The sequence below is a fragment of the Melanaphis sacchari genome, unplaced genomic scaffold (genome assembly GCF_002803265.2).
Source record: "Melanaphis sacchari strain LSU unplaced genomic scaffold, SCAv2.0 Contig92_pilon_pilon, whole genome shotgun sequence".
NCBI classification, from domain to species: Eukaryota; Metazoa; Arthropoda; class Insecta; order Hemiptera; family Aphididae; genus Melanaphis; species Melanaphis sacchari.
This window is the reverse complement of record NW_020271656.1, coordinates 723,663-735,151: the sequence shown is the minus strand read 5'-3', so window position 1 is coordinate 735,151 and position 11,489 is coordinate 723,663. Positions and strand designations below refer to the sequence as shown.

Here is an 11,489-nt window from a genome sequence, read left to right as displayed (position 1 = left end):
GTGAGTGTGTGTGCGGCGCGTGAAGACCCGTTCGCTTTTGGACTTTCGGAGACGGCGACATAAAACGTATCGTTATCACGAGCGGCAGACGATTTTGAGAACCAATTGTGCGGAGTGACGTCAAAAGGCCTCTAGTAGCGTTATCTCTTGATGTCCAATCAAACGGTGGATATCACATCCTCCAACACACACACAAACGCGCACACACGTATTCACGCACACGCACACGCACGCACGCACACACACACACACACACACTTCGGGCACATACCCACACGTCATACCTACCCACTGGCAACCACTCGCTCGTACACGCTCGCACACGTACCCATTCCCATACGTACGAGAGCACACACGGAGTAGCGCGCGTGCGCACGCACACACACACGACAAACAGGCTCGCGGCACACACAGTACGCGCACGCACACACGTACACACGCACACGTTCACGGACGCGCAAATTGGCTTTTGAGCAGCTTACGGCTTGTGCGCTGCGAGCTTTTCGTCGTACTGTCTTTACCAAGTGAGTCCCAACTGTTGTTCTGGCGCGACGGTTGACGGCGTCGATTCTGCGTCACGTACCGCGTTCCAAAACGTACTAAATTCTCCTAACGGTATGCGTTGACTTGCCCACAGGGTGCCGTGGATATTATGTCATCCGACAATGCTGTCGGCGGTGGCCAGTCGAACCCGGAGATGGTCAGGGGACAAATATTTGACGTCGGTCCTAGGTACACAAATCTGTCGTACATCGGCGAGGGAGCTTACGGGATGGTCGTGTAAGTACAAGTCGATTTTTAAAGCGCCCGTCAAAAAACACCTGCCTACTACCTGTCCTGTTTAAATTTCGAGTTGTACGCATATTATTATATCGGCGTTTACACGTCAGATGTCTTTTTTAATATTTACGTATTTGCATTGCACCTGATTGATTCGAATTTAGAATTTACCATTAATTTACTTAAGCCATTTGATAAGAAGATTGTCAGACAATATTATGTATTATTGTTATTATTGTTATTATTGTTTATTTATTTAGGTACTTTATACTTTTTAGTTACATTCATAGTTAAAAATAATTTTTAACTCAATACTAAAAAAAAGTATTCCCTATTACTATCTACTTATTTATTTTTCTCTCCTCTCGCAAAAAAAGTTCGTTTAATAAATAATTACTAAACATTTCCAAATGGGTAAAGCACTTTTAAGTATAATATATTAGTCATAATAGAGTTGGGTATTTTCTACTTTTCTATAGAATTTTGTTTTTTTTGTTTATGAAACATTAAAATAACATTAAGTTACTATTTTATAGATACTATCAAGCTAGGTTTTAGACTTAATATTTACATTGTTTCTAATTATTTATTGAAAGAGTTGTATAGCTATTAGTTAAAAATACAAAATATTTTTGTCATTTAAAATTTTTTATTCTTGAATATTGATGAAAGTAAATGTATGTCAAATATTATATTAACTTTAAATTTACTACATTACTGATTAATAACTATTAAAACTTTTTATTAAAATTTAAAATGATAAATACCTATGTATATAAATTATAGGATAATACCATGATTTGAAAGCTTATATTAATATTTTGTGTTAATAATAAATCATAAAACATTAAGTAGCAACTTTAATAATTTTATGTGACATATTTTAAAATATGAATACCTTTAGTATTTATAATCATCTGATAATTCTGATAATATTTTTCATTGATTTGAACTATTTTTGATTAAATCCATTTAGTTTTTTTTTATTTTTCTTAGGAATGTCTGAAGTAAGTATCTAATATTTTAGTTCTTAAAGGAATAAAATAATTTTGGTATATAAATACATTGTCTTGATTTTTATACTTAAAATAAATGTTTCAAAATAACATTCATAAATAATTTTATTTAAATACCTAATTTAATTTGAATTTTTGAGCTTCAAGAATCATATGTTTGTTCTATGTATATTGTATTGTTTCTAAGATCATTAATATTACAAAATCATATTGATAAGAATATGTTCATGTAATTTTTCTATTATTCAATATTCAGTATACTTACATATTTTGTGTGGATATTTAAATATTGAAAAATTCAAAAATATTTCCTTTATATGATATTATGAGTACATAATTTAAATATAAAATTATAATAATAATAAAGTTTAATATAACTAAAAATAAAATACTATGAACATTATTTTATTTGGTAAACCTTATCATAGTGGTTTCACGGTTTTATAATTTTCTAAAATAAAAATTAATGGTTAATAATAGAAAATTAAGTTTAAAAAGTCCTTTGTTTAAGTAAACAATTCTCAATATTTTTCAAAATAATTTTGGAGATAAAAACAATACAAAATATACTCAACCTACCAGTTTTTGACAAAATATATTTTAGCTGCAATTCAAAAATTAATAATTGGCATTAAAAGTTTCACCTAATATTTATATTAACATTTTGTAGTATGACATCATTTTAAACATAGTCTTTGCTCAAAATTGTTTTTTAAGCAATAATTTATTATTATTTTATTAAAATTTGATACATTTTACAATGACTCACTTTATATCTATACTAAAAAGCAACTGTTTTTTTTATTTATCATAATCTAATTTTATAACTAAGATGATTCATCGAGAAAGCTTAGTAAACAAATTATCTGTAATCTTATGATAATCCCTTAATGCATTGGTGCTTTTAGTTCCTATAATATACATTTTATATGCCTATTTTAGTTAGTATAGTAAGAATTAAATCCATATTTTTATTTTTTATTATTGTTGACATATCTATCTACAATATTAGTTCAAAAGATTAAACTTACTTTCTTTTTTTTAAAACTAATATATTTAACTTTTCAATAATTTTTTGGTATATTAATTTTGATGAAAAATAAAAAAACTGGACCTTTTCTGTTAGTTCACTACCACTGTATTTTTTGGTTCTCTTCACTAATTTTCTTTCATATTATTTATCACTGTTAACGGAATCATACTTAATTAAACATTAAAGTATCTCTAAATTTTTAAATTGCAAAAATGAGCAAATAAGCTGAATATTTCAAGTCAATAATGAAAATATCAATTTTGAATAGTGAAATATTTTGTTTTTATTATCATTATTTTCTTTATTAACATTATTTTTTTAAGTTCAATTGCAGTTAAATTGTTATTGAATTATTATTGAAATATTAAAATTTATGATTATAACTATTGTTTGTATTTACTAAAAATATCTTAATATAGTATAATTTTAAATTTATTTATTTATTTTTACAGGTCGGCTTTTGACAATGAGACAAATTGTAAAGTAGCCATAAAAAAAATCTCACCATTTGAACATCAAACTTATTGTCAACGAACATTGCGAGAAATTAAAATATTAACTCGATTTAAACATGAAAATGTTAGTATAATAAAATACATATTTAGAATATCAATAATTTAAATATTATCATTACTCATTTGTTTATATTTATAGATAATTGATATAAGAAATATCTTGCGAGCGGAAACCATTGAACAAATGAAAGATGTATACATTGTTCAATGCTTGATGGAGACTGATTTGTATAAGCTTTTAAAAACTCAGGTGAATTGAAATTATTCATGTTTATGATAGTATTTGTTTTATTACAGAAAGTAAAATTATATTATTGTTAAAAAAAAAAAATCTATCCCTTTATTCTACAAGAAAAAATATTTTATGATTATTATTTATCTTCTTCTTTGATGTATTACAGAGACTGAGCAATGATCATATTTGTTATTTCCTTTATCAAATTCTTCGAGGGCTTAAATATATACATTCAGCAAATGTCCTCCATCGTGATCTCAAACCTAGCAATCTGCTTCTCAACACAACGTGTGATCTCAAAGTACATATGGTTTATTTTAAATATTAATTGAATAATCTGAAAATGTTTTTTATTATATTATTTCATGATTTTTAATGCATTGTTTAAAATTATTGTATTTTAAGTTTTTTGAGTTAATGTATACAACTATTTATTCTAGATATGTGATTTTGGTCTTGCAAGAGTTGCAGATCCTGATCATGATCACACTGGATTTCTTACAGAATATGTAGCCACAAGGTGGTATCGTGCTCCTGAAATTATGTTGAATTCAAAAGTAAAAATTTATTTTAATTAATAAAAAATAAATAATAAAGCAATTATTTAATTATTAATCATTTTCTAGGGTTATACAAAATCAATTGATATGTGGTCAGTTGGTTGTATTTTAGCTGAAATGCTTTCTAACAGACCAATATTTCCTGGTAAACATTATTTAGACCAGTTAAATCATATATTGGGAATACTTGGTTCACCAACCGCAGTAGATTTGTTGTGTATTATTAATGATAAAGTATGTAATTAACTTTCAAATGTTGTTAAATTCTTAAATAATTGATGAAATTATGTTTTTTTATAGGCTCGGAGTTATTTACAATCATTACCCTTCAAACCAAAAATAGCATTTTCAAAACTTTATCCAACAGCTGATCCAAAAGCTTTGGACTTGCTAGATAAAATGCTGACATTCAACCCTCATAATAGAATTACAGTTGAAGAGGCTCTGGCACATCCGTATCTTGAACAGTATTATGACCCTGCTGATGAGGTATGACACATTTATTTATATTTATTTATTTATTTATTTATTTATTGAATAAACGGGCGTGAGCCCAGGTTAAATAATTAGGTGTACAATACAATCAAACAATAACATAACATGAATAATAACAAAGTATAAGCCTTAAAAATTAAACTCTTAAAACTATTATGTTCTTTGTTAAAATGAATCCTAATATATCAATGGCTTGGTAGATAAGTAGTGAAACCTCATAAGTTGTAATTAAAATTTTTTCTGACTAACTGGCAAACTATTAAGTAATTAATTTTTTCTTTTCCATTGTATCTATCTTTTTTGATGTCATATCTATTTTCTTATGGCGTAGCAAATTTATAAAAGAATTTATTATTTTAATTTTAATACAATAATAATCATAATAGTTGACCTGGTGTGGCGTGGTGGTTGGCCTCGGTCACTAATTTGTTTTGAGGTCAAGCATCGCTAACTCTCGGTTGGGTGACCACCTGAGTTCTTAGTGATGAATCCATTGTACACACACATAACCTACGTGTTCTAACACTACTAACCAAAACCTTACATAAAAATATCTACTGTTCTTATGCACATCTATTGGCTTTAGTTGCCGGGCTTAAAATAAGATCAATAAAAAAAAAAAAATCATAATAGTTTCTAACAATTTTTTAATACCAATATTATAAAAATAAACTGTTAACAATTTTTATGATGATAGTCACAATTTATAAAAGGTTGAGAACTGCTGCTCATAGTAATTATGAAAATGTATTAAATCATTTGCACTTTTTACAGCCTGTTGCAGAAGAACCATTTAGATTCGCTACAGAGTTAGATGATTTACCCAGAGAAACTTTAAAACAAATGATCTTTGCGGAAACTGTGAATTTCAAACAAAATGTGTAAGCAAAATATAGACACTGATTTTAATTTTTTACAGTGCTTAAACTCTTATTCTTCTACAATTTGAACTTATATTGCATTTCAATGTTTAAAACATTTCTCGCTTCTTTACAATTCTTTATAATCTATAATCTATAATCCTATTTTGAGTCTAAAATATTCATCTTAATATTAAGTACGACTTATTATGTAGTTAAATTGTATGTATGTATTATTATTATAAATTTAATATTTAATTTATATTATTTGATTTTAATCAAATTTGTTGTTACATAATCAGATATTAGTCTTATAAAGTATTTGCCCCAAAGTATATTTTCCTTTTGAGTGACAAAAATTAAAAATTGTTAGTTTTGAAATATTTAATATTACTAATGTGATCGTTTAAAGCCAATTACTGCATTATGGTAAAAAAATATTTAGCTAGAATTTAAATAGTGTATATTTTGTTTGTTCCCATCCGGCCATTTTCCCCATTCCCTGTCATTTGTGATAATATTCATGGTACTTATACAGTATATTTATTAATATTCTATTAGATGTTGTTTAGAAATTAAATAAATGTAAACATCACGGGATGTAAAATTGTGTTGTTAGTTAAATTAAGAAGTAAATGATTAAAACATATTGATATTATACAGATTTTAAAGTTTAAATTTCAATATATTCTTTAATTGTTTCACAAAAAAAAAAAAAAAAATTGTGCTATCAATTTATTACCATAAGTGACCTATTTTTGAAAATAAAGTCGATTAAACATTCAATAAAGTTCAATTGAGTGATGACGTTCCTTTGAAACTAATTTGTAAATAATTTTTGCTATTGTCTAATATTTAAGTATATTTATTTTTATTAATTCAATATATCTTTCAAGCTTAATACTTGTAAATTATTAAAATACTTGACAGTTTTCACGTATCTATTAGTTTTGCTCATTATAAACAATATGATTGTTATTTAATAACAAAATTTATCGTATTTTTTAAAGAATATTCTTATAAATTGCAATTCAATTTTGAAAATGAAATATTCAGTAAGATATGTGATGGTATAATTATTTGTTATGTATCACAACTAAAAATTATTCAGTCAAGAGAACAAAATTATAATATCTCAATATTTATTATATACAGGAAATTACAGAAGGAATTAACAGATATAATTTACTAATTATGTAATGAATTTTATTATTATCAATTTTTTTTCAAGGAAGTTATTTTAATTTGAGTATATGGTAAAATAGTTGTTAATTATTAAAAAAAAAAAAAAATTAATATTGATTAGAACAAAATTGATTACATAATTAATTATATTTATCATCTATTCTGTTATACCTGTATATATTTAGTGACCAAATTGTGTTTTGATGATTCGAACTGATTATTTTAATGTGTTCTCAGAGGCCTATCATTTTATATATTTATTTGTTTATTATTATTAATTAAATGAAAATCTAGGTAACTTTTGTTATATGTCTTAGAGCTTACAAATGGTATTCAATTTATATTGTTATTTAAATATACAAATTAATGTTAAAAATTAATTTAAACGCAATTTATTACTTTTTATTCCATTTGTTGAATATATACTATTCTTATTTAATTTGTGTTTTGTAATATTCTTATAAACACAACTACCATTAAAAATAATTGTTTTACTATTATGGTTTTAAATCAAGATTAAAAATGATAAAGTACAAAGCCAAATAATTTAAAAAAAAAATAAAGTATTAAACTTCCATAAAATGTTTTTAATTAATATTTGTAGTATTTAATCATCTTAAGTAAAATAATTGTCCACATACACATTATAATTATAAATTCTAAGGTAATAATTATTTTTTTCCTATATTAATTCATTGATACAAATTATAAATCTTACAATATTTTATACTTGTTATTATTAATTAATATGAAGTCATACAAAAAATTAAAATGTATTGGCAAATTTATTTTTATTTGTTAAACCATTTTACCATTTCATTATTACTAAAAAAAAAAACAAAAAAACAAGAAAATTATTTGAACATTTTTTTCATAATGTGTGTTTACTATACTTTTTACTTAAGTTATATTCAATTTTATTAGAAATAATAGCAATAAAAATAGTTTTAAGTAACCATAATTTTCATTTATATTTTTTGTGTTTATATGTGAGTGCAAATATTTTACTATCAAATGAGCACTGTATAATATTGATATCAAAATTTACATTTATAATTAGCAACTAGTAAAAAAAAAAGAAAAGAAAAAGAATTTACCTTTATTCAAATACATTTAATCAATTGAATTGGTTACAATATTATGTGCTTTTTTGTTTTTTAACTACATATTATACAATAATTGTGTTTAATTTATTATAATTATGTAAATTATTAAAGTAATATCGCATTTACATTATTTATAATAACCATTATTCCATTAATTTTATTTATTGTTCGCTTTTTTCAAACTTTATTGTTGTTATAAAATTGATACTTGAATGATTGTTGAGTAATGTGTGGAGGAGTAAAATATGTATTATATATTTTTGTCATTACATATTAACAGTATATTTGGCAATAATATTTTACCTATGTTTGTGTAATTTGTATTTATTAAACTAAATATACTGACGAATGACTATGTGTTGGTTTATAAACCATGTTAAAATACCTGTAATAAAATATATTTGACATTGAACACCTACCGTTATTGAAACCAATATTCAAGGGACTACATTTTAGGTGGATTTAGTTGCAAGTTTTCCATAACGATTGACCGTACAGTGTTGTGTAGTGTGTACTCAATTAAACATATGATTTAATGATTTAAATTTGAATACAGTAAAAACAGTTATTACTTAATGTAATAGCAGTCAAACATGTACTTAACGTTAACAATATTGAGTACATATATTTGATAAAATCACTTGTTCAGATAGGTATTTTATCAAGTGGGTATATCTCGTATTGTTATGTCAAACAATGTCGTGTTTAATTTAATTGTTTTTATTAGTTTCAAACAGTAATAGCTGATAGTAATGGTAGTTACCATTAGTGCAGCAAATATGAAACAGATAATTCGAACAGCAAACTAATTCTATACCGTAAAAAGAAAAACATGACAGAAAAGTGAAAATTAATTAAAACTGATAAATTACTCGATTAACAGTCAAAATCTAATTCAAGGTAAGCACCACGATTTCATGCTGTTAATTATTTGACCAATATTATTTACGGGAAGTGTGGGTCAAGCAACTTTGAGTCGCTAGTTTTTCTTTCAGTAAAATCACACGTATTTTTGATGATAAAAAAATAATGATTTCTCACTAGTGCAAGCCTTCGAGTTGGAAATAAGTAAATTAATAAATGATTATATATTTAATTATTATGCATACAAATCAAAAACATTTATAACAATTTTTTTCAGTATACTTAATTATACCTTAACCGTAGTATTATATTAAAATCATTAGGTAATTACTTTAAAGATAATCGTATTCTACTGATCATTACTGTTTTGACTTTCAATCACTGAATATTTTGTTCTTTTTCTTCCTTTTGCACTTACGCGTTGACTACTCAAATCGGATCTTTTATTTGTCTTTGATTGACTATAAACATGTGGTAAAAGATGTTCATATATATCATCTTTTATTGCACTTAAATTTTTATCAAAAACATCATTTGCTGGAAGTGTTTCATCTACAACATCTGGCATTTCTGATTCCAATGCCAAGGATTCCAACATTGCCCAATGAAAGTTTATTTTAGGGTTCTTGATCAGTGATGGATAATAATTGATAGGCATACTTTCACATATTTTCATGCCTATTGAGTTTTGTGTACTTGTTGGAAATTCATCGTCTGTTGGTTCTAATGGTTTTACTGGTTTCAAACATTCATTAAATGGCAGAAATATGACATGAAATCCTGATAGTTGGCTTTGAGTATCAGTTTCATCTATAATCTCATCTTGAGGTATAAGAGCACATAAATGAATCTTGCCTCCTTTCCGAATTTTTAAGAAACACATTATATATTTATTTTTTTCCAAACAGCATTCAATAAGAGAATTAAACAAACGTATGTTACCTTCTTCTGCATCATTATTAGGGCGAAGGAAGATGGAAGTCTTAAAATGATATGATATTAAGATATTTTCTTTATTTGTAAAACCAAGTAATCTAATACCAGGTTCTAGGATGCCATTTTTTAGAATTGATAAATCTTCGTTTCTAAATATTATTTTTTTATTTGCTAATACCACATATTTAGCTTGATCAGATTTGTACATCAGTTCATTAGTGTCTATTGTAAATACTTGAGTATTACTAGTCAATGGTTTATTAGTTTTCTTGTCCAGCCTAACTTTTGATGGTATTTTTGCTTTTGAATAAAATCTGTATAATGATGTAGATATACAATAGTTGTTATTAATAAAGAATTTTACTTGGGATACACTTCTACCATGTTTCAATTTGTTACTGATTTCTAACATAATATCATCTATACTTTCTAGTCCTTTGATAGGCTTAGAAATATTGTTAAAGTTCTTAAGAAGACTTTCATAGAAAAGGCTCATGTTAAATCTTGTACCAATGGGTATAAGTTTAAAATCAATATTATTCTTAATAACATCATCAATTCTTGTTCTTAGATGAAATTGCTTTTTAGAATCACCAATTTCAGGTTGATCGTTGCATGTAATGAGCATAATAGTACTACAGCTTTGATTTTCACTAAATTTTTTTATAAGATAGTTACCATACCATATTGCGTCTGATAGTGGTGACAATGGGGATTGACCAGTTTGAATAGGTTTACTTGTTAGAATATCATCAAGCTTTTTAATTAATTCAATGTTAGGTTTCAATGGTTCAGATAACACATTAATATACTTGGGACACTTTCTATTATTATCGTCTGTACCATATATCAATATACCTATTTTATCATTTCTGCTCTCTCTAATAAGCTTCAAAACTACTTTTTTGCAAAGTGTAATACTTGTTGCAAAAAATGTTGTGTTATTATAAGTATTGAACATTGGTTTTGAAGCATCAATTAAAAACATGATATGTTGTTTTACAAACCATATTTGTTTTTCTTCTTCAAAAGATTCACTTTCCCAGACAATTGGAGAATCTGATAAATCTTCCATTTTATTAAGAAAAGTATTACCTAAAAACAAACAAAATAAAAGCTTGAATTAAAAATGTATATTTCAACTATAAATGAAAAAAATGTTAATATCTTATTTTTTTATATAACTAAAAACATTACTGAATCCCTCCCCGAATTTCCAAAAGGGTCTACAGTAATAGTAGGACAAAGATTTAAAAAAATTATTGTTTAAATTATCTTATAGTTAATGGTTAACATTACTCTCATCTGATACAATTATAGTATATTTATATATTATAAATAACTTATGATTTAAAATAATAATAAAATAAACATAAAATGAAATTGAATGTTTGACAAATTCATCTGGTATTTCTGAGAATAACGATATAATTTTCGTTATTTTGCTAAAGCGTTTTGTTCATTTTGTTGTAATATTAACATAAGGAATAATATTTATATGACCGTTTCAAAATTTATGGTGAAAGATGATATTAGAACCAATATAACCTTTAGGTATTATACATGATACCATTGATAAAATATTTAATTTATGATGATACATACCTAATACCTATTAAAATTGTAATACTTCATTGACAAATTTATAGCAATTCAGAAACTATTGATATTTCTTCACATGAAAAAGAAATAGGCTTGAATAGGCTGAACATCAATAAAATATAAAGGATTAAACAATCGGTATGGATCTTGTGAAACTTATTAATCATAAACAATCAGAATACTTAGAGTTTTCATAAATTTCTAACGTTGTTAATTATTAATAACTAATAACTATCAATAAAAATAAATAATAATAGTAAACACTAAACACTTAATAGTTAACACTTTGACTATTATTTCAG

The 11,489-nt window shown here is 25.5% G+C and overlaps 2 protein-coding genes across 3 annotated transcripts; one reads left to right on the top strand and one right to left on the bottom strand.

Annotated features, from left to right (window-relative positions):
- The first annotated feature begins 251 nt into the window (after positions 1-251).
- On the top strand, positions 252-5,725 carry LOC112602946 (mitogen-activated protein kinase 1). Of its 2 annotated transcripts, XM_025351320.1 has the most exons (9): positions 252-524; positions 638-780; positions 3,282-3,408; positions 3,484-3,594; positions 3,746-3,880; positions 4,020-4,136; positions 4,206-4,373; positions 4,440-4,628; positions 5,409-5,724. In XM_025351320.1, exons 2-9 carry the CDS (start codon positions 653-655, stop codon positions 5,517-5,519), a joined length of 1,086 nt encoding a protein of 361 aa, XP_025207105.1. In that variant the 5' UTR covers positions 252-524; positions 638-652; the 3' UTR covers positions 5,520-5,724. The 2 variants fall into 2 exon arrangements, with proteins under 2 accessions (XP_025207105.1, XP_025207106.1); XM_025351321.1 differs by lacking the exon at positions 252-524 and having other exon boundaries at positions 531-780; positions 5,409-5,725.
- Positions 5,726-8,700: 2,975 nt separating this feature from the next.
- LOC112602938 (X-ray repair cross-complementing protein 5-like) lies at positions 8,701-11,342 on the bottom strand. The gene is made up of 2 exons (XM_025351309.1): positions 11,191-11,342; positions 8,701-10,680 (listed from the first exon to the last, which is right to left on the bottom strand). Exon 2 carries the CDS (start codon positions 10,658-10,660, stop codon positions 8,999-9,001), a length of 1,662 nt encoding a protein of 553 aa, XP_025207094.1. The 5' UTR covers positions 10,661-10,680; positions 11,191-11,342; the 3' UTR covers positions 8,701-8,998.
- Between the last annotated feature and the right edge of the window lie 147 nt (positions 11,343-11,489).

Bases quoted from the DNA above. Each gene is read 5' to 3' on its own strand.
- LOC112602938 (XM_025351309.1), bottom strand. From the start codon at position 10,660: ATGGAAGATTTATCAGATTCTCCAATTGTCTGGGAAAGTGAATCTTTT.
- LOC112602946 (XM_025351321.1), top strand. From the start codon at position 653: ATGTCATCCGACAATGCTGTCGGCGGTGGCCAGTCGAACCCGGAGATG. The intron at 4,137-4,205 runs GTAAAAATTTAT...ATCATTTTCTAG, and splicing joins AAATTATGTTGAATTCAAAA to GGTTATACAAAATCAATTGA. The intron at 4,374-4,439 runs GTATGTAATTAA...GTTTTTTTATAG, and splicing joins TGTGTATTATTAATGATAAA to GCTCGGAGTTATTTACAATC.